Genomic DNA, 22,725 nt, shown 5'->3' on the forward strand with positions numbered 1-22,725 from the left:
TGTACAGAGTTGTGAAAACATATTCATTACCTTCAGGTGCATTGTAAAGAGGCCACACAAGTTGCTTCATAAAACTCTCACTGAAGGTATAATCAATATAAACTTCGAGAGGATCTCCTGGGCTTTGTTTCCTTATTGTTCCCAAATTCAGAGTCTTGTTGATGGCTGTGAAAAGTTGTTCTGGTCCCAGGTTCTGGGTTTGTGTTAAGAGTGTTTGCATTCTTCTTTTTGCTCTCTCTCCTTCTGTTCTGTCAGCTGTGTCTGAGTCTTTCTAACCTGTTCTTCTTCGGAAGGACTGTCACCCCAGGTGTAGTAAGGGATTGTGTGAATGCAAGCATGTGACATGGAATATTGGGAAACCCTCATGCTGCGTTGTGCTGCAGTTCCAAAGTATAACACTGGAAGCCAGGATCTCAAAGAGAACACCTGAAGGCCTTGTGTGGAGACAGTGGTCTTTGTAGGGATGTTGTTTGTGCAAATCTCTGTGGATGTTCTCAAAAGGGTGGGAGATACATTTTTTTTGTCCTGTTTTCTCTTGCCTAAGGTAAGGATTAGCAGGTCCATTGCTTCAAGTTGGAGGCACGGGTGATAGCCCATTGAGGACAATTGCTAGTAGCAGGGAGTTGCTGCCAGGCCTCTTTCAGTCTTCTGAGCACTGAGCCTCCAGCTCTCCTAAGAGGAGGGTTTTAAATATGCAAAGATCTTTGCAAAACGGTGAGACAGGATGAGTGAGCTTTACAACTCGCTCAGCAGCTCCAGCTGCAGTGTCAAACGTCATGGAAGAGTACAAGAAGACACTCCTGATAAATGTCAAGGTTCAGGCTGGACCCTGTTGCTTTTCAAAATTCTCCTTAGTGAGGAGTCTGGTGTGACTGGATCAAGTCTTAGGCTCAGACTGTAGAGTTTAAAACCCAACCATAGAGTTCGTTTATTTCAACCTAGACTCAGCCTGCCTCTCCCATAACAAAACTTCTCACTTGATTCCCTGTCCCTTTGAAGTCTCATAATCACTTAGAGGAGGTATTCCTGTGCCTATCTATGCAACATGCACTGACTTCAGCTTGTTTAGTAACTGTTCTCCACCTACAATGCCCAGAAAAGTTCTTTTGAGTTTTATCTACTCATGTAGCAACCTCCACCTCCCACCTTATCTGAGAGGCATCTGGAGCTCATCTGCCTTATGAGGGCTTCAAGTGGAATGAGTTCTCTCTCTCTCCTTGAAGTTTATTTCCAGGAATGATTGGTTTAGTCCAGTTTATAGTGGTGTCATGCAAGATACCCTGTACTTCTAACAAGAGGTTTAAGTGAAATTCAGTTACAGTTTGTGGTCTGAGGCCTCATCTTTTCAGGGTCTCATGCTACCCACAGTCACTCATGCTAAATTAAGCAAAAGAAGCCTCACATCATACTAATTTAAAGAGATCATATAATTCATTCTAATATTGTACCATTTATTAATTCCTCTTTGTTCTGTCTATAAGTCCTGACAATATTTCAAATGGAGATATATAATTCCACTTTTTGGGCTTTTTTCAGAGTTAGACTGGTCTTGAACAATTCTCCTGTGATGAGTACCTGACACTGGGGTTTTTAACTGCTGGCCATTCAGGCACTGGTTCGCACAAGTAGCTTCAGTGGTTTGGTCTCCATTTCCCCGTGGAAATTACATCTTGTAATCACTTTTCTATTTGTAACGAGAGCCTTTCTGTTAATCTAAGAATAATTTCTTTCCCCCCTTATCCTTTACAAAGGTTCAGTGAACCCTTTGAAGCTTATAATTGAGTGGTTCCTTTAATGGCCCATCCTTCGGTGTCGTTAGAGCCTTGCTCCCCGCTATTGTCTCTATTAGCGCCTCCTCTTTAGCTTTAGGCTCTAATTTAAAACTTCCTCTGGTTAAATTTTGAGTGAAATAGCAGTTGGCCGTGTAAATAGGTGTTGAGATCTCACCTCTGAGACCACAGATCGTCAAAGTGTTTCTGAACCCGAGTGTTAACGTCACAGGAAAAATGTCTGCGCAACTCCAGAGCACGCAAAGTGGTTGCAGTATTTCGATGTCTGTATGCAGCTGGACACATGTTGCAGGAATGTGTTAGACAGTGGCAGAGCTTATACTGTATGCCAGGCTCAGCAGGCGCTAGGCTCCTCTCGGCACAAAAGTCTTTAAATCTGGCGTTTTGTGGGACATATGCAACATGAATTGTGAAAATAAACAAACCGAGGGGGATGTATACCAAAAACAGCATTGCCATTTCGTGTGGTGGTGAGCTCGGGTGATGTGGCACACTTTCTTATAGGGATATTTCCACGGGACCAAATTTTTGGCTCCACTTTCGCACGAAGAGATCACCCGGGTGAAGCAAAGCCTCAGGCAGCAGCACCAGTCCGAAACAGAAGAACGATTCCCTCTGCCGACGCTGGGTGGCAGTGTTGACCACGGACCGGCAGCTTCCTCTCCCCGCCCAGGCTCTGCGGCACCGGCAGACAAAAACAGACGGGAGAGCTGCTCGGACCGGGAGTGGGGCAAGCAGCCGGGCTGCTCGGGTGCCTGAATAAGACCTTCCGCGCCGTTCCTGACTAACACGGCTGTGGCCGGGACGCTGCTTGCAAATGCCGGAAAGACGGGAAAACACTGTCTGGCTTTTGTGGAGAGGAATGGCGTGGAAGGGGAGACGGAGCAGAGGCAGCCCCAGGCAAGTGATCGTCTTCCTTCTGTGCGTTTGCGTGTGGCAGAGCGCGGCCGAAAGCCTCCGCTATTCTCTGGCGGAGGAGATGGAGAGGGACTCGTTGGTGGGCAATATCGCGCAGGACCTGGGGCTTGCTCCGAGCCAGCTGGCGGCTCGCAAGGCGCGCGTTGTGTCCGAGGGGAGCCAGCAGCTTTTCCGCCTGAACCCGAGCAGCGGAGTGCTGACGGCCAAGGAGACTCTGGACCGAGAGGAGATCTGTCCGCAGAGCGAGACCTGCACGCTCTTCTTTAAGGTGTTCCTTGACAACCCGTTGGAGCTGATCCGAGGGGAGGTGGAGGTTGTTGATATGAATGACAACTCCCCTGTGTTCCCCAAGAAGGAAATGGTCTTAAAGATTCTTGAAACGACACCTCCTGGGTCTCGCTTTCTTCTGGACCGTGCCCAGGACGCTGATGTGGGCAGCAATGGATTGCAAAACTACAGCCTTGGATCCAATTCGCATTTCTTCCTTGCTCTCGGATCAGCGAAACGTGGAGCAAAATACCCAGAGCTCGTCCTAAATCAGCAGCTGGACCGAGAGAAGGAGGCACAGATTAGTTTACTCCTGACCGCCAATGATGGGGGTTCGCCGCCCAGGTCAGGCACGGTTCAGATCCGGATCGTGGTTCTGGATGCCAATGACAACACCCCAAAATTCACCCGGGAGGTATACGAGGTGCGGCTTGCCGAGAACAGCCCCCCGGGGCAGAGGGTGGTGATAGTCGCTGCCACAGATCCCGATGAAGGGCCCAATGGTAGAGTGCAGTACTCCTTGGCCCAGACATTGGATGGGTCCCAGGAGCTTTTCGAGCTGAACGCTGACACGGGAGAGATTCGGGTGGCAGGAAAACTGGACTTTGAAGAAACACAATCCTATGAGATGATAGTGGAAGCCACAGACGGCGGGGGTCTGTCTGCGCATTGCAAAGTGCACGTGGACCTGGTGGACGTCAACGACAATGCCCCGGAGATAGCTCTGACCTCACACACTGCATCCATTCCCGAGGACGCTCCCCCACGCACTGTGGTGGCACTCTTCAGCGTGCGCGACAGGGACTCAGGCGACAACGGCAGAACAGAGTGCACCATAGAAGGGGACTTGCCCTTCACTCTCACCCCCACTTTCGACAATTACTACGAGCTGAGAACCAGCGCGGCGCTGGACAGGGAGACGAGGGCAGAGTATAACATCAGCATCCGAGCGACGGACTGGGGCCAGCGGCGCCTGAGCGCCCTTGAAAGCCTGTGGGTGCAGGTGGGGGACGTGAACGACAACGCCCCCGCCTTCAGCCAGGAGCTGTACAGCCTGTGGGTGACGGAGAACAACAGGCCGATGGTGCGCATCGGGCGCGTGCAGGCGAGCGACGCGGACGCGGGCAGCAACGCGCGCGTGCAGTACGCGCTGGTGCGCGGGGAGGGCGCGGAGCAGCCCGCGCTGTCGGTGAACGCGGAGAGCGGCGAGGTGTACGTGGTGCGGGCGCTGGACTACGAGCGGCTGCGCGCCTTGGAGGTGCGGGTGCGCGCCACGGACGGCGGCTGGCCGGCGCTGAGCGCGCAGGCGGTGCTGCGCGTGCTGGTGCGCGACGAGAACGACAACGCGCCGGTGGTGCTGCACCCGGGCGGCGAGAGCGGCGCGGGCGCGGGCGAGCTGGTGCCGCGCTGGGCGCCGGCGGGCTACCTGGTGGCCAAGGTGGTGGCGGTGGACGCGGACGCGGGCCAGAACGCCTGGCTGTCGTACGAGCTGGCCAAGGCCACGGAGCCGGGGCTCTTCCGCCTCGGGCCGCACAGCGGCGAGCTGCGCACGGCCAGGGCCGTGGCCGAGCGCGACGCGCCCCGACACAGCCTCGTCGTGCTCGTGCGAGACCGCGGCCAGCCGCCGCGCTCGGCCAGCGCCACCCTCGCCGTCGCCCTGCTCCGCGACTTCTCCGACGCCCACGCAAGCCTCGCCCACCACCCGCCGCCCCACGAGCCCGACCACACGCTCACGCTCTACCTCATCGCCTGCCTCGCCTGCGTCTCCGCGCTCTGCCTGGCCACCGGCCTGGCCGCGCTGCTCACGAAGCTGCGGCGGGACCGGCGCAAGCGCGCCGAGCCCTTGCCCACCTTCCCGACGGCCGTGGCCGACAGCGACGCGGGCTCCCTTCCCCGCAGCCTGGTCTACGACGTGTGCTTGGCCACCGGCACCCTGAGCAGCGACTTTCGCTTCCTCGGACCCTTCTTGCCCTGCTTCCCGGCCGGTGTGCCCCCCGGCGCAGCCCCACAACGGATCTCGGTGTGCTCTCAAGAGCCGAACAACATCGGAGAAGTCAGCGACTGTGCTGCACAGGTGAGTGACCGGAGCGGGCAGCGGATGAGTCAGAGTCGAGAGGTGGCAAAGCCGGGTCAGGGGAAGGTGGAGTAGGGATTCAGGACTGGGAGTCATCCGTGTCGGTGTTGTGGAATTGATTTTTAAAGATCCACCGGGAAGGGGAGAGGGCAGAGAAAGTCACCTGGGAGGTTTTTCCAGGACAATCAGACTTATGTTTTTATGAATGCTGACCAATTGTTGGCCTCTGCAGCCTGTTCTATGCCATTACTGTTCACCTATGATCAAGTTTTTTGTGTCACATATAATGGGGCTGCTGGTGGCAAAAAAAGGGCTAAAGATGCGTGCGTCAACACAGCCGACTTTATCCGTGCACTAAATAGAGCAGGTACTGTTTTTGAGAAGGGGAGTTTGTTTTGGGCTCTTGCCACTTAACTTACACCCTCAGGCTCAACAAATGTTTGGAGCAGTGCCTTTTTGCTATCTGCAGTAGTGGGTATTTTCTGGCTTTAGATAGTCCCCAATCAGTTCAGAGACTCAGCTTTCTCCAGCTTCTCTAATCTCTTTGGCTCTGAGAATTGTGGTTTCACGGATGCAGTGGTGTCAGACATGCCCTCTAAGCTTCTTCTTGATGCCAGCTTACCTTCCACACTGATTCACAGCCTCTCCTCTCCTCGGATTAGAAATACTGTGTCCAGCAGGAGCAGGGAGGTGATTGTCCCCTTGGACTCTGCTCTGGTGTGGCTACACCTGGAGTACTGTGGTCAGTTTTGGGCAACTCATTACAAGAGGGATGTGGAAGTGCTGGAGGCAATGTAGAGGAGGGCAAGGAAGCTGTGAAGGACCTGGAGAGTAAGTCTTATTAGGAGTGACTGAAGGAGCTGGGAATGGTTAGTTTGATAAAGAGGGGGCTGAGGGGAGACCTCATCACTGTCTACAGCTAACTGAAAGAAGGTTGCGGAGAGTTTGGTGCTGGTCTCTTTGCACAGGTAATTAGTGATAGAACAAGAGGGAATGGCCTCAAGCTGCGACTGGGCAGGTTTAAGACTGCACATCAGGAAAGAACATTTTAATGAAAAGAGTGATCGGGCATTGGAATGGACTGCCCAGCCTCTTTAGAGTCTAGTTCGTGTTCTTTTGTTCCTCAAGACAGCCAATAGCACCTCTCAGTTTCATATAATCAGCAAAGTTTCTAATGGTGTATTCCGCTCTTGCACCCAGATCATTGATATATGTATTGTGCAGAACTAGTCCATAATTTGAAACTTGAGGAATTTAATTCTTGACTGACAACCAAATGTATCCTCCCATTCACTGCAACATGTCCAGTCCTGTGCTTTAGACAGCTTTTCACTTAGCTCACCACACATCTGCTCATTTCACAGTTTGACATTGTATCCAGAGAGATGCTATGAGGGACAATATCAAAAGCCTTATGAAACATCAGAAAAACATACATACAGCACTTTCCCACCATCCACTGGCAGGTGACCTCTTCATGGAAGGATATCAAATCAATTCAGCAGGATATTGCCATGATGAACTGATGCTGACTCTAGCTGACGATGCCATGGTATTTAGTTGTACCCACCAGGATCTTCTCCATAATGTTTTCAGGGTCTCAGTCAGATTAACAGGATGGTAGTTTCCTAGGTCATCCCTCATTGCCTTCTGGAAGAACAGTGATTAGTTCCCAGATAGCAGGGACCTCCCCAAGACCTTTGCTAGATGATGGAGAGGCATCCTGTTGGCACTTTCAGTACTCTGGGGTGAATCCCATCAGAACCCATGCATTTCTGAACATTCATCTGGTACAGCTGATGCACTATCAGTGTTCACAAATGGAAAGCCACCGTTGCCACACTCATGGTCCTCTGACTCAGTGAAGTGTAACACTCAAGTCTGATCAGTATTATTTGAAGAGTGAGCTAAAAAGGATTGAGCTCCCCCATTTCTTCATCCCTGTTAGTCAAGTGATCATCTTCAAGAAGTCTAACGTTCTTCATAGGCTTTCACTTGCTAATGTCTGAAAAGACTATGAACTCCAGCTCTGCCATCTTACTGAAATGCCTGACCTTGCTTCCAGAGATTATGCAATTTCCTTTCCTCTTGAGCTCCATGAATTGTTCCCTGTTAAACCAAGACAAGTTGCTGTTCTGCTTGTTTGAAACTGTTAAATTGCCTGTTGATAGACTGGAACTGTACAGAAGTGTGAAAACATGATCATTGTCTCTGGGTGAATTGTAAGGAAACCTGGTAAGTCACTGCACCTATCTCTGAAGATAGGTTAAAGATTAATTTGGAAGAGGGCATTTGCTTTTGGCCTATTTGTAGTTCCTGAATTCAGAGTCTGCTTGATGGATGTGTAAAATTGCCTCAGTATGATATGCTGGGTTTGTGTAGATCATTTGCATTCCCCTTTTTGCTCTTTCTCACCTGTCAGCTGTTTGAGTCTTGTCTTACCTGCTCCTCTCCAGAAGGACTGTTGTCCCATGTGCAATAATGAAGTGTCTGAGTGCAAGCATGTGGGAAACCTTCACACTACATTGTGCTGCAGTTCCAAAATGTGACACAACAGACTGGGATCCTCTTGTGTGTGAAATAAAAAGAGCACCTGAAGGCCTTTGGTGGAGACAGTGATATTTGCAGAGATGTTGTTTCTGGAAAAGCTCTGTGAATGTTCTCAAAGGGGTGGGATTTTTTTTCTCCTGTTTCCCATTTGGCTGAGGAAAAGGTGAGCAGATCCATTCCTCAGGTTGGAGGTCTATAGTGCACTGTGGACAACTGTGTGAAGGAGGGAATTGCTGGGAGAACTCTGTGGGTCTTCTGGCTGCAAGAAGGATCAAACTGATCTAGATTAAAGGAAACTGGACCCTACCCTAAGAGGAGCCCTGGGTGTGCAAAGGCCTCTACAAAGCAGTGAGGAGGGGAGAGCGACCTTTCCAAGTTCCTGACAGCTTGACACTGTCCTACGTGACATCCTGGTCACCAGATCAGAAAAACATGGACTAGACGAATATTTAGTGGATAAGGAATTGGATGAACAGATGCAATCAGGTTAGGGTGAAGGGCTCAATGTCCAAATGCAGATCAGTGATGAGTGGTGGCCCCCAGGGTTCAGTACTGGGACCAGTATTGTTTAATATCTTTTTCTGCAACATGGACAGCAGGGTTGGGTGTACCTTCACCAAGCTCATGGATGAATCCAAGCTGTGTCTTTCTGCTGACACGCTGGAGGGAAGGGATGCCATCCAGAGGGACTTGGAAAGGTTTGAGAAGTGGGCCCATGCCAAACTCATGAAGTTCAACAGGGCCAAGTGCAAGTTTCTTCACCTGGTTTGGAGAAATTCCAAGCACAACTATAGGCTGGGCAAGGAGTGACTTGAAATCAGGCTTTTGAAGAACGACTTGGGGGTGTCAGTTGATAAAAAAAATGCAACGATTGGCAATGTGTGCTTGCAGCCCAGCAGGCAATCATGTCCTGGCCTGCATCAAAAGAAGTGTGACCAGCAGCCCAAGGGAGATGATTCTCTCCCTCTACTCTGCTTTCATGACATCTCACCTGGAGTACTGCATATGGTTCTGTGGATCTCAACACAAGAAGGACATCAAACTACTGGAACAGGTCCAAAGAAAGGCCACAAAGATGATCAGAAAGCTGGAGCACCCTCCCTGTCAGGACAGACTGAGAGAGTTGGGGTTGTTCAGCCAGGAGACATTAGAGCATCTTTTCAGTACCTGAAGTGAGCTGCAAGAAAGCTGGGGAGGGACTTCTGGCAGGGGTTTGTAGTGACAGGACAAAGTGGCTTTGAGCTGGAAGAGGGAAGAATCCTTTCCAGTGGGAGTGGTAAGACATTGGAACAGGTTGCCCAAGGAGGTTATGGATGCTCCATCGCTGGAGGCCAGGTTGGAAAGGGCTTTGAGCAACCTGGTCTAGTAAAGGGTATTCTCTTTAGAATCAAAGTCCTGCCACAGAGCAAATTTTTTTTCAGCTTGAGATGGGCCCCTCCCAGAGACTATGTGTATAATCAGCTTGTTTAGTAGCTGTTCTTTGTCTGATTGGATTATCTACTCATGATGTAGTTTCACCATCCTCCCATCCTAGCTGTAATGCACCTGGGTCTCTTCTATCTGTTGCTGACTTCAGATGGAATATTTTCTCTCTTGCTTTGAGAGTCTTTTCCTTGAATGAGAAGTTTGGTTCAGTTTATAGTACCGTTGAGGAGGACTCCCAGTACTTCTCCGTTTCGAATAAGCAAAAGTTCAAGTGAAGTTCAGCTATGGTTTGGAAACTGAGGACTCATCTCTCCAGTCTCTATTGTTAAGCACAGTCTCTCCCACTGAGCTAAAAGAAGATTGAATTCAACCTAACTTAAAGCAATAGCAAAAATGATTCTGACATTCAATAATTAAACTGTTTTATTCAACACACTTTGTAAAATTGTGAATTGAGATTTCTCCTATGTTTTTTTCGTTATATAAGAGTTAAATTGGTCTTGAAGGCAGCTGTTTGCATCTCCAGTGCGTTGCGTGTGCATTATCGAGCTCCATAGGAGCAGCTGTGTGCCAGTCGATCCTCCGAGTCGGTAGGTGAGTGGCTGACTGGGGGCTATCAGGCTGTACACAGCCCCTCGCTCTCCCCTTCCACCTTTGTTTCCACATCATTGTTTCTCATGTTCTCTGCAGACCAAATCATCTAATCATAGGTGCTGCATATTACGAGAACTCCATCAAACATCTCGAGATCAGTTTGCTCTTTCCTATCATATTCTTTCTGATCACTTCTTTTGATTGTTTATTATATTCCACTAAGAATGTTCCTCATTCGACATCTTGCATTAGATTCTGGTTAGGACCCTTTGCTCTCCCCTTCTACCTTCGGTTGCTTCTTTTAAGTCCAATCTTGACTAATTTTAATCTTGATTCTAAAAAATATTCGTATTAAGCTTTAGCTATTCCTAGAGCGTCGCTAAATATCTCATAATTACTTTGCTCTTTCCAATCAGACGCTTTATGACAGACCAGAACTACCTTTTTTTCCACTCATCCTTAAGAAAATTTGTGATCTTGGAGTTTACACTTGAATGGTTCGCTTAACGGCCCATTCATCGGTGCCGTTAGATCTCTATTCGTTGCTATTGCCTCCGTTAACTGCTGCTCGTTAGTGCTTCTGTATCGGGGTGATTAATTTACGAGCTCTCCTGGTTGGCTCCTTTCCTTCGGTATAAAACTATTACCAACCGTAAGTCATTCCGTAGGTTTGACCGCAGAGTACAGGGACCTTCAATGTGTTTCTAAGCATGGCTGGTAACACCAAAGGAGAAAGGTTTGTGTTTCTCCAGGGCATGCAGACGGGCTGCAGCATGCCGATAGTCGTGTGCGGGTAGGAAGGTGATTTAGGAAAGTGTTACACAGTGACACAGATTATCCTGACTGCCAGGATCATCAAGGAGCAGGGCAGGACATCACTCTCAATTCAGGACTGAAAAGCGTTCACATGGAGCTTCCTTTGGGCGATGCGGCATTGAAAAAGTGAGGAACTTCTCTAGGAATAACATTGCCATTCGCGTGTGGGGGTGAGCCTGGTTGACAGGGAACGCTTTAGTTTTGAGGTTTCTCCCTGGCACAAGACTATTGGCTCCGCTTTGGCGCGAAGAGAACCGGCGGAAACACGAAAGCCTGAGGTAGCAGCGCCGGCCAGAAGCAGATGAACGATTCCCGCTGCCGACACTGGGTGGCAGTGTTGACCACGAACCGGCAGCTTCCTCTCCCCGCCCAAGCTCTGCAGTACAGGCAGACAAAAACAGACGGGAGAGCTGCTCGGCAACGGGAGTGGGGTAAGCAGCCGGGCTGCTCGGAGGCTTGAATAAGACCTTCCACGCCGTGCCTGACTAACACGGCTGTGGCCGGGACGCTGCTTGCAAATGCCGGCAAGCAGGGAGACCTCTGACCGGCTTTTGTGGAGAGGAATGGAGTGGAACGGGAGACGGAGCGGAGGCAGCCCCAGGCAAGTGATCGTCTTCCTTCTGTGCGTTTGCGTGTGGCAGAGCGCGGCCGAAAGCCTCCGCTATTCTCTGGCGGAGGAGATGGAGAGGGACTCGTTGGTGGGCAATATCGCGCAGGACCTGGGGCTTGCTCCGAGCCAGCTGGCGGCTCGCAAGGCGCGCGTTGTGTCCGAGGGGAGCCAGCAGCTTTTCCGCCTGAACCCGAGCAGCGGAGTGCTGACGGCCAAGGAGACTCTGGACCGAGAGGAGATCTGTTCGCAGAGAGAGACTTGCACGCTATATTTTAAGGTGTTCCTTGACAACCCCTTGGAACTGATCCGAGGTGAAGTGGAGCTTCTTGACGTGAACGATAACTCCCCTGCATTTCCGGAGAAGGAAATGGTTTTGGAGATTCTAGAAACGACACCTCTTGGGTCTCGTTTCCTTCTAAAACGAGCCCGTGACAAGGACGTAGGCAGCTATGGGTTGCAGAACTACAGCCTCGAGTCCAATTCGCACTTTTCCATATCTGTGAAAATAAGGGATGATGGAGCAAAATACCCAGAGCTTGTCTTGGAACGGCAGCTGGACCGGGAAGAGCAGCCAGAGATTAATCTACTTCTTACCGCCGAAGATGGAGATTCTCCGCCAAAGTCAGGCACAGCTCAGATCCGTATCGTGGTACTAGATGCAAATGACAACACCCCGATGTTCAGTCGGGAAGTCTACCAGGTGCTTTTGGATGAGAACAGACCCCCTGGGCAGCTAGTGGAGAGAATCGTGGCCACAGATCCCGACGAGGGGTCCAACGGTAAAGTGCAGTACACCTTCACCGAGACATCAGAGGGATCTCAGCAGCTGTTTGATCTCAACCCTGACACTGGGGAAATTCGGGTGGCAGGAAAACTGGACTTTGAAGAAATGAAAAAACACGAGATGATCGTGAAAGCCACCGACGGCGGAGGTCTGTTCTCGCACTGCAAAGTGCAGGTGAACATCCTGGACGTAAACGACAACGCCCCGGAGATACAGCTGACCTCACACGCTGCCTCCATTCCCGAGGACGCTCCGCCACGCACCGTCGTGGCACTCTTCAGTGTGTGGGACCAAGACGACGGCGACAATGGCAGAACAGAGTGCACCATCGAGGGGGACTTGCCCTTCACTCTCACCCCCACTTTCGACAATTACTACGAGCTGAGAACCAGCGCGGCGCTGGACAGGGAGACGACGGCAGAGTACAACCTCAGCATCCGAGCGACGGACTGGGGCCAGCGGCGCCTGAGCGCCCTTGAAAGCCTGTGGGTGCAGGTGGGGGACGTGAACGACAACGCCCCCGCCTTCAGCCAGGAGCTGTACAGCCTGTGGGTGACGGAGAACAACAGGCCGATGGTGCGCATCGGGCGCGTGCAGGCGAGCGACGCGGACGCGGGCAGCAACGCGCGCGTGCAGTACGCGCTGGTGCGCGGGGAGGGCGCGGAGCAGCCCGCGCTGTCGGTGAACGCGGAGAGCGGCGAGGTGTACGTGGTGCGGGCGCTGGACTACGAGCGGCTGCGCGCCTTGGAGGTGCGGGTGCGCGCCACGGACGGCGGCTGGCCGGCGCTGAGCGCGCAGGCGGTGCTGCGCGTGCTGGTGCGCGACGAGAACGACAACGCGCCGGTGGTGCTGCACCCGGGCGGCGAGAGCGGCGCGGGCGCGGGCGAGCTGGTGCCGCGCTGGGCGCCGGCGGGCTACCTGGTGGCCAAGGTGGTGGCGGTGGACGCGGACGCGGGCCAGAACGCCTGGCTGTCGTACGAGCTGGCCAAGGCCACGGAGCCGGGGCTCTTCCGCCTCGGGCCGCACAGCGGCGAGCTGCGCACGGCCAGGGCCGTGGCCGAGCGCGACGCGCCCCGACACAGCCTCGTCGTGCTCGTGCGAGACCGCGGCCAGCCGCCGCGCTCGGCCAGCGCCACCCTCGCCGTCGCCCTGCTCCGCGACTTCTCCGACGCCCACGCAAGCCTCGCCCACGACCCGCCGCCCCACGAGCCCGACCACACGCTCACGCTCTACCTCATCGCCTGCCTGGCCTGCGTCTCCGCGCTCTGCCTGGCCACCGGCCTGGCCGCGCTGCTCACGAAGCTGCGGCGGGACCGGCGCAAGCGCGCCGAGCCCTTGCCCACCTTCCCGACGGCTGTGGCCGACAGCGACGCGGGCTCCCTTCCCCGCAGCCTGGTCTACGACGTCTGCTTGGCCACCGGCACCCTGAGCAGCGACTTTCGCTTCCTCGGACCCTTCTTGCCCTGCTTCCCGGCCGGTGTGCCCCCCGGCGCTGCTCCGCAGCGGATCTCTTTGTGCTCGCAAGAGCCGAACAACGTAGGAGAAGGCGACGACTGTTCTGCACAGGTGAGGAACTGGAGCGCACAGAGGCGAGGAAGAGTGGGGACGAGCCCGCGCTGGGTTGTTATTTTTTCCCCTCCTCACACTAGGGTATGCATGGTTGGTGCAGAGGGATCCAGTGAGTCATGAAGAGACGAGGGTAGATTTGGTCTCATATGGCAGCCTGTCGGCACCTGCTTGTAGGATCATACTCAGCTCAGCTGCTCTCCAAGTGCTTTTTAACCCTGCTCATCTGCATCCATGCCCATGTCCTGAGTATTAATTAGATTAATTCTTTGCTCTCACAATAAACTGAGGCTGGTGACATTTGAGGAGATGACAGATAGTGTTATGCACTCGAGCCCCATAGTGAATCCTGTCCACCCACTGAATAGAGCTCATAGAGGTCCAGAGAAGGGATGACACTACTCCCTGAGATACATCCTTCTAGAGGCAGCAGCACCAGGAAGATACTGGTCCACTCCTGTGTCAATTAGAACCCAGGGTATAATGTTGCAAAGCAGTGTCCCATTGTTGACTGCATGTCTGCAGTGGTGTTAGTAGATTATGTGTGACACTTTCAATGTCCATCCAGTGAGGAATGTGGCAGCTCTGAGCTCAAGATGTCTAATATACTGCTGTAGATCATAGATGCGGGTTCCTCTCATGTTAAATTCCCTGAGTATTGGTAACACTGACATGATTCTAGTCCCTTCCTGATCCAGTCACACAATACTGGCCCGTATTAGCACTTCTCTTTTCCATACTGCTGGGACCTCAGAGGAAGTCATATCTAAGACCTTCATCACACTCTGGCTCCACAAAATGCCTGAGGGAGAAAAGAGAACTTATTGAATTAACTCCAGTTCTTCTCTCACTTTTTGCAGTTTCCAGAGACCTTTATGGGACTTTGCATGGGTCCAGTCAAAGAATATACACAGGATGAAGGCCTACAAATAATATCTTACAGTCACCCCACAACTCATCTTGATCCATAATGAAACAGCTTTTACTGTTAGAAAGAGGTTTCACTTTGCGCCATTACTGTATTAAGTTATCCTCTCTGACTCCAGAAGGGCTTGTAGCTGTGCTTTTGTGCTGTTGGCAGTGGAGGATAGCTTCTGGCTTTTGAGCTTGCCCTGTACAGGTGGGCAACTTAGCACCTGGTCCAGTCTTCTCTTTGGCTCTGGGTAGAGCAGACTGGTGTCACACAAGCAGTGCTGTCAGACATTCCCTCTAAGCTTCTTGCTGATGCCTGCTTAGTTTCCTCACCCAGTGACTGCCTCTCTTGTCTCTCCTTTGTAGGGCAGAGCTCCCATCTCTGAGGACATAGGACCCAGATCTGCTGAAGAAGCTTCTGCTGCAAATGGTGGGGTGGAGTTAAATAGCAATTCTGATCAAAACCCTTGGCTCACCCATCAGTAAGTGAGGACAAAGATCAGTTTGTCTGTCCTCACTGGTGAACATCCTACGAGGGAAAAGAAAATGAAGATATTAAATACTCACCAAAACATACCAGGGGTGTAAAAATCTGTGTGCAAAAGCAAGGCCTCTGTCCCCTTGAGAAGTACCTTATTCATGTAGCTATTTTGTCATTGTGGCATGGATGGAGGATGAGGACTGTGCTGTATGCTGATTACATTGAGACTTGCTGCATGTTTGTGAGACTGCTCTTGCTTCTGAATCTTAAGGGAAATACTGAAAACTGGAAGGTAACTTTCTCCTACAGCATGATTTCTGTGTTTTGGGTTGGGTTTCGTATGGCTCTGTAGGAGTCTCTTAACTTTTTGCAGTCTGGTCAATTCCAGGCAAACAGATCTTCAACAGAACTCAGTGCTGCTTGCAAAAGTATTGTTTAACAGCAGGCAGAAGCTGATTACGTTGGAAACAGCTGACACTGGCCTCTTTTGTCTCTTTGACCAAGAATGGACTTTGAGCAATGTGTGCTTTTTTGTTTTGCAGCATGAGGTTGAAATGGACACTTCAAGATCTTTGTGTGTGAGACCTTAGAGACTTTTGGAGGGTTTGCAGTAAAATAGATTAAATCATTTTCAACCACTGTAATGAAGCCTGGGGTGTAGCACAAGAAGCTTTCTTTTAGCCTTTCATTCCCAGTACTGATCTATAAGTTGTGTGATATTTGTTGTCACTCACATGTTTGTAAGAATCAAAATGCCTGATAACAGAAAACAATAAATCTGCTTGCATCATGAGTCTGCTGTCTGAAAGATCATCCCTCACAGACATTGATGAGGAAATGTTCACCACAAAACCAGGACTTCAGGAACAATTCCATTACTTTGTGTGGATTTTTTGCAAGATAAATTAGAGTAACTTGGAAGTAGGCCATGCTCAGAAAGCTGAGTGAGATGGAGGGGGTGTTTCTGAGACAGTCTGAAGCCTGAGAGATGCTGCCTTCTGCCTCTGTACAAAACCTCCAGGACTGAGATGTTGTGAATCAGGGGAAGGATCTCAGTCAATTCCATGAATCTGCCTTGAAATTCCTGCAAGAACTACATTCATTCCTATGAGGAACAACAGCCACTGCCTGTGGTTCATGCACCAGCTCACTCTGGATGCTGCACACCTGCAACCATGTAAAGCTTGCTTCAATGCTTCATATGCATAAACAGATCAAGATGTAAGTTAGCAGTGAGGTCATCCCACAACCTCCTTTTCTCCAAAGAGCACAAACTCAAATCCTCAGTTGATTCTCCTTGAACATTGCTTCAAGACCTTTCACCAGATTTGTTGCCTTCCTCTGAGAGCATTTTAAAAATTGTGATGTCCAGAACTGCACACAGAGCTCAAGGTGAGGCCACACCCATGTCAAACACAGCAAGGTAATCCTCAGTTTTAACTGGGTGATTATGTTGTGTTTGGTGCTCACCTGGATGTTGTTTGCCCTCTTTGCTACCAGGGCTCGCTGCTGGCAAGTCTTGGATCTGCTTGCAATGAATACCTCCAGACTAATTTCTGCAGGGCTGTGCTCCAGCCCCTCCTCTGCACACTGAGACTTGTGCCCGGGGTTACTCTTGGCCCATGTGCAGAATCCAGCATTTGGACTTGTTACTTTTCATGTCGTCAATGATTCTTCAGTGCTCTAAACTACTAAAATTCCTTATCAAGGTCTCTTTTCCTTTAAGAGAGTCAACAGCACCACCCACTTCAATATCATCAGTGAAGCTGATAACGGTGTGTTCAGCTGCTGCATCCATACGTATGGTACAGAACTGGCCATAGAGAGATCTCTACCAGTTACTTGTTGCCAACCAGATATAGCCCCATTCACTACCTCCACTTCAGACAGTCCTTCATCAAGTACACCATGTATGTGGTCATCTTGCAGTTGGATATCTTGTCCACAAGGATGTTGTGAGGAACAATATCAAAGTAGCTAAACAGGATTTTTTTCTTTCAGTTCTATCCAATATGACTTTCTCCATAGTGTTTTTGGGATGTGAGGTCAGGCTAACAGGACTGTAGTTTCTTGAGACTTTTCTCATGCACTTCTTGTAACTCGGAAGAACATCGGCTAGATTCCAGTCAGCAGGAACCTCTCCAGACTATCTAGATCTTTGGTGGATGATGGAGTGGGTCCTCCTGTAACATCTGCTAGCACTTTCCATACACTGAGATGAATCCCATACACTGGGATGAACTCCATGAGGCCTCATGGACTAGCAGATATTCAGCCAATGCAACTGATCCCATACAATTTTAGTGTTCACAAATGAAAAGCCTTTGTTCCCACACTTGTGGTCTTCTGACTCAGTGGACTGGACAGCTCAAGGTCAATCAGTATTATTTAAAGGGTGACGAACAAAGGATTTAATACATACATTTTTTCATCCCCATTAGTCAAATGACCATCTTCAAAAAGTATCAGCCTGATATATCTTCAGACTTCCTTTTGCTAATGACTTCAAAAAGACTATGAACTCCAGCTCTGCCATCTTCCTTCAAAGCTTGGCCTTGACTCCAGAGATGATAAAATTCCTTTTCTTCTTGAGAGTCTAGGGTTGTTCCCTGTTCAATCAAGCTGAGCTTCTGATCCATCTGCTTGACAGAGTGGAATAGCCTGATAATAGAGTGGAACTGTACAGAGTTGTGAAAACATGATCAGTATCTTTGGGTGAACTGCAAGGAAAACCCCTAAGTCACAGATTCAGTATTAATTTGGAGAGGGGCATTTAATTCTGTTCTGTATATCATTCCTGAATTCAGAGACTTCTTGATGGCTGTGAAACTTTGCCTCAATATGGCTTGCTGGGTGTCTCTTAGAGTACCTGCATTCTCCTTTCTTCTTCTGAGCTGTCAGTTGTGTTTAAGCCTTGTCTTCCCTGTTTCTCTTCAGAAGGACTGTTGTCCCATGTGTAATAATGGATTGTTTGAGTGCAGGTGTGTGGCATGAGAAACTGGGAAACCCTCACACTGTGTTGTTCTGCAGGTCCAAAGTGTAACCTTGTAAATCAGGATCCCCTTGTGTGTGAAAGTGAAATAAAAAGAACACCTGATGGCTTTGTGTGGAGACAGTGGTCTTTGTAGAGATGTTATTTCTGGGAAAGCTCTGAAGAGGGTGGGATTTTTTTCTTCCTATTGTCCATTGGTCTAGGTAAGGTGGGCAGGTACATTCCTACAGGTTGGAGATGAGACCTATATAGTGCACTGGGGACAACTGTGAGTGGGAAATTGCTGACAGGCCTCTATGAGTTTTCTGAGCACTGAGCTTCTGTCCCCTCTAAAAGGGGCCTTGAGTATGCAAAAATCACTGCAAAATAGTGAGATGGGACAAGTGGGCTTTGTAATTCTCCTGACAACTCCAGCTATTGATGGCAAAGGTAAGGATGTTATGGGACAGTCCAAGAAGACACTCCAGATAAGTCACAAAGTTCAGACTGGACCATCATGCTTTCCAAACAACTTGTCAGATTAGAGACTGGGTGTGACTGGATACAGTCTTAGCCCCTGAATATAAACAAGAGTTCAGACCCAGGTGATGCCACAACATTGTTTTATTTCAACCTGAACTGGGCTCACCTCTCCCCTGACAAAACTTCCTCACTTATTTCTCTGTGACTTAAAGGCTTCACAGACTCTTAGAGGAGCTGTTCATCTGCCTGTCCATGCAACAGAGGTGTTCTTCTTGTACAATCAGCTTGTTTAGTAGCTGTTCTTCACCTAGGATGACTGGAGAAACTTCTTTTGAGTTTTATGTACTCATGTGTTTCCTTATCCTCTCACCTTAGCTGGGAAGCACCTGGGACTCATCCTGCTTCAGAGGACTTCAGAAGGAATGGTTTCTCTCTTTCATGTTACGCATTTTCCTTGAATGAGATGCGTAGTCCAATTTATAGTGGTGTTGTGTAAGACTGCCTGCACTTCTCTGTTTCAACTAAAAAAGGTTCAGGTGAATTTGGGTTTCAGTTTGTGGACTGAAGCTTCATCTCTCCAGTCTCTCATGATAAACAATCACTCATGCGGAGCTAAGCAAAGCAACTTTCAACCCAATCTAATTTAATGTGATCACAGAACTAATTCTAATATCATACACTTTCTTTTTATTCCCTCCTGTCCTTTCTTAGCTCTATCCAGCAGACCTGCTGTTATTTTAAGTGGAGTTGTCCCCTGCATATTTTGTTTTCTAAGAGCTAAACTGGATTTGAACACTTTTCCAGTACATTCCATGTGAATGTCCCAGAGGTCGCCGCTGGCTCGGCAGAAGCAGTCTCAGCCTAAATCCATCCCCATTACCAGTGATGAGTGCCCACCCTGGAGTTTTATTCTGCTTGCCATTCACAGATCCTGGTTTGCACTACCAGGTTTGCTGGTTCATTCCCTCCTGCCACCCCAGTTTCCCCATGATCCTTCCTGTTAGGTCCACTCTTGACTGACTTTAATCTTGCCTCTAAAAACTTCATAAAAAGCTTTCCCCATTCGTAGAACCTCACTAAACATCACATAATCGTTTTACTCATCCAATCAGACCTTTCCTGATAATTCCAGATTAAATTTATTCTTGTCATGTGCAAAGTTTCTGTCTGAATCTCTAAGATTTTGCATTTCAATGGTTCCTTTAATGGCTCATCCATTGGTGTCTCTGATCTTTGCCCTTTGCTGTTCACCTTAGCTCCTTCATTTTAGTGTTGGTAGTATCTGGACCTTGATTTATATATTCCACTAGTTGCCTTTAGTATGATATAGCAGTTGTGTGCATGTCCATAGAGAGGTACAAGAGTCAAGCTTTGACCCCTGAGAAGGATCAGATACTCTTGTTGATTCAGTAGAAAATAAAAGCACTTACATTTGGCCTCTTTTCAGCGATGTGTAAGAACAGAATTAGGGTAATGTATTCTACAAACACCATTAATATTCTCGGGTGGTGGTGACCTGCGGTGATGGTGAAGACTTTGCTCTGGGAACATAACCCGTGGCACGGTCCTTTTGACAACGCTTTGGCATGGCGAGAACACCTGAAAGCAGCAAAGCCCAAGGCAGCAGCACCAACCCGAAACAGAAGGGCCATTCCCGCTGCCGACGCTAGGTGGCAGTGTTGACCACGGACCGGCAGCTTCCTCTCCCCGCCCAGGCTCTGCGACACCGGCAGGCAAAAACAGACGAGAGAGCTGCTCGGAGCGGCAGAAGCTAACGCAGCCGGGCTGCTCGGAGGCTTGCAGAAGACCTTCCTCGCTACCTCTAACGAGCACGGCTCCACTGCTTTCAAATGCCGAGAAGACGGGAGAACTCTGACCGGCTTTTGTGGAGAGGAATGGCGTGGAACGGGAGACGGAGCAGAGGCAGCCCCAGGCAAGTGATCGTCTTCCTTCTGTGCGTTTGCGTGTGGCAGAGTGCGGCCGAAAGCCTCCGCTATTCTCTGCCGGAGGAGATGGAGAGGGACTCGTTGGTGGGCAATATCGCGCAGGACCTGGGGCTTGCTCCGAGCCAGCTGGCGGCTCGCAAGGCGCGCGTTGTGTCCGAGGGGAGCCAGCAGCTTTTCCGCCTGAACCCGAGCAGCGGAGTGCTGACGGCCAAGGAGTCTCTGGACCGAGAGGAGATCTGTCCCCAGAGCGAGACCTGCACGCTTTTCTTTAAGGTATTCTTGGACAATCCTTTAGAGCTGATCCGAGGTGAGGTGGAGGTTCTTGATGTGAACGACAATTCCCCTGTTTTCCCAAGTAAGGAGATGGTTTTAAAGATTCCTGAAACTACACCTTCTGGGTTTCGTTTGCCACTAGAAAGAGCACAAGATAAGGATGAGGGCAGTAACAGTGTGCAGAACTACAGCCTCGGATACGATTCGCATTTCTCCCTTGCTGTGAAATCAGGGAATGATGGAGTAAAATACCCAGAGCTCGTCTTAGAGCGCCAGCTGGACCGTGAAGAAAAGCCAGAGATTAATCTAGTCGTGACAGCCACTGACGGGGGCTCTCCAGCGAGATCAGAAACTGCTCAGGTCCGAATCGTGGTGTTGGATGCCAATGACAACATTCCCGCGTTTAGCAGTGAAGTCTACGAGGTGCGCCTCGCTGAGAACAGCCCTCCGGGACACCTAATGGTCAAAGTCTCGGCCACAGATCTCGATGAGGGGTCCAACGGGAAAGTGCACTACGCGTTCACAGAGACGTCAAAGGGCTCCCAGCAGCTATTCGACCTGAACCCTGACACGGGGGAGATTCGAGTGTCGGGCATCCTGGACTTTGAAGAAATGAAAAAACACGAGATGATGGTGAAAGCCACCGACGGCGGAGGATTATTCTCGCACTGCAAAGTGCAGGTGGAAGTCATAGACGTGAATGACAATGCCCCGGAGATACAGCTGACCTCACACACTGCCTCCATTCCAGAGGACGCTCCGCCACGCACCGTCGTGGCACTCTTCAGAGTGTGGGACCGGGACTCAGGCGACAACGGCAGAACAGAGTGCACCATCGACGGAGACTTGCCCTTCATTCTCACCCCCACTTTCGATAATTACTACGAGCTGAGAACCAGCGCGGCGCTGGACAGGGAGACGAGGGCAGAGTACAACATCAGCATCCGAGCGACGGACTGGGGCCAGCGGCGCCTGAGCGCCCTTGAAAGCCTGTGGGTGCAGGTGGGGGACGTGAACGACAACGCCCCCGCCTTCAGCCAGGAGCTGTACAGCCTGTGGGTGACGGAGAACAACAGGCCGATGGTGCGCATCGGGCGCGTGCAGGCGAGCGACGCGGACGCGGGCAGCAACGCGCGCGTGCAGTACGCGCTGGTGCGCGGGGAGGGCGCGGAGCAGCCCGCGCTGTCGGTGAACGCGGAGAGCGGCGAGGTGTACGTGGTGCGGGCGCTGGACTACGAGCGGCTGCGCGCCTTGGAGGTGCGGGTGCGCGCCACGGACGGCGGCTGGCCGGCGCTGAGCGCGCAGGCGGTGCTGCGCGTGCTGGTGCGCGACGAGAACGACAACGCGCCGGTGGTGCTGCACCCGGGCGGCGAGAGCGGCGCGGGCGCGGGCGAGCTGGTGCCGCGCTGGGCGCCGGCGGGCTACCTGGTGGCCAAGGTGGTGGCGGTGGACGCGGACGCGGGCCAGAACGCCTGGCTGTCGTACGAGCTGGCCAAGGCCACGGAGCCGGGGCTCTTCCGCCTCGGGCCGCACAGCGGCGAGCTGCGCACGGCCAGGGCCGTGGCCGAGCGCGACGCGCCCCGACACAGCCTCGTCGTGCTCGTGCGAGACCGCGGCCAGCCGCCGCGCTCGGCCAGCGCCACCCTCGCCGTCGCCCTGCTCCGCGACTTCTCCGACGCCCACGCAAGCCTCGCCCACCACCCGCCGCCCCACGAGCCCGACCACACGCTCACGCTCTACCTCATCGCCTGCCTGGCCTGCGTCTCCGCGCTCTGCCTGGCCACCGGCCTGGCCGCGCTGCTCACGAAGCTGCGGCGGGACCGGCGCAAGCGCGCCGAGCCCTTGCCCACCTTCCCGACGGCTGTGGCCGACAGCGACGCGGGTTCCCTTCCCCGCAGCCTGGTCTACGACGTCTGCTTGGCCGCCGGCACCCTGAGCAGCGACTTTCGCTTCCTCGGACCCTTCTTGCCCTGCTTCCCGGCCGGTGTGCCCCCCGGCGCTGCCCCACAGCGGAGCTCGGTGTGCTCGCAAGAGCCGAACAACATCGGAGAAGGAGGAGACTGGGCTGCACAGGTGAGAGACCGGAGCGGGCAGCGGCGAGGCGGGGAGGAGAAGGCTGCGCGGTGTGGTGTTTACTATCTCTCATTAGGGCTCTCGATGCTGCAGCGTTCATGCATAGTGATCTAGTTCTGCCCTGCCTAGAGGGTGATACTCAGCTCATCGTCCTACCACGTACTTTGGAGCTGCACCCCTCTGCATCCTGCT

At 51.5% G+C, this 22,725-nt stretch overlaps 2 protein-coding genes across 7 annotated transcripts in view; both read left to right on the plus strand.

Annotated features, from left to right (window-relative positions):
• Positions 1-14,715, plus strand: part of LOC135185084 (protocadherin beta-16-like) — a 95,350-nt gene extending 80,635 nt beyond the window's left edge. Inside the window, exon 3 of the mRNA XM_064161428.1 lies at positions 14,673-14,715. The gene's annotated coding sequence lies outside the window, so the exon portion shown is untranslated. The remainder of the gene's footprint in view (positions 1-14,672) is intronic.
• Positions 2,491-22,725, plus strand: part of LOC135185081 (protocadherin beta-15-like) — a 50,105-nt gene continuing 29,870 nt past the window's right edge. The window contains exons 1-2 of one of the 6 annotated variants that reach the window (XM_064161417.1): positions 2,491-5,049; positions 14,673-17,898. In XM_064161417.1, coding sequence (XP_064017487.1) covers positions 2,608-5,049; positions 14,673-14,792 — 2,562 coding nt within the window. In that variant the 5' untranslated portion in view covers positions 2,491-2,607 and the 3' untranslated portion in view covers positions 14,793-17,898. Of the gene's footprint in view, positions 5,050-10,844; positions 13,395-14,254; positions 14,648-14,672; positions 17,899-19,757; positions 22,534-22,725 lie in introns of those variants that run through there. The other 5 variants (XM_064161420.1, XM_064161416.1, XM_064161419.1 and 2 more) reach the window with 5 other exon arrangements.

Source organism: Pogoniulus pusillus, chromosome 22, assembly GCF_015220805.1.
Source record: "Pogoniulus pusillus isolate bPogPus1 chromosome 22, bPogPus1.pri, whole genome shotgun sequence".
NCBI classification, from domain to species: Eukaryota; Metazoa; Chordata; class Aves; order Piciformes; family Lybiidae; genus Pogoniulus; species Pogoniulus pusillus.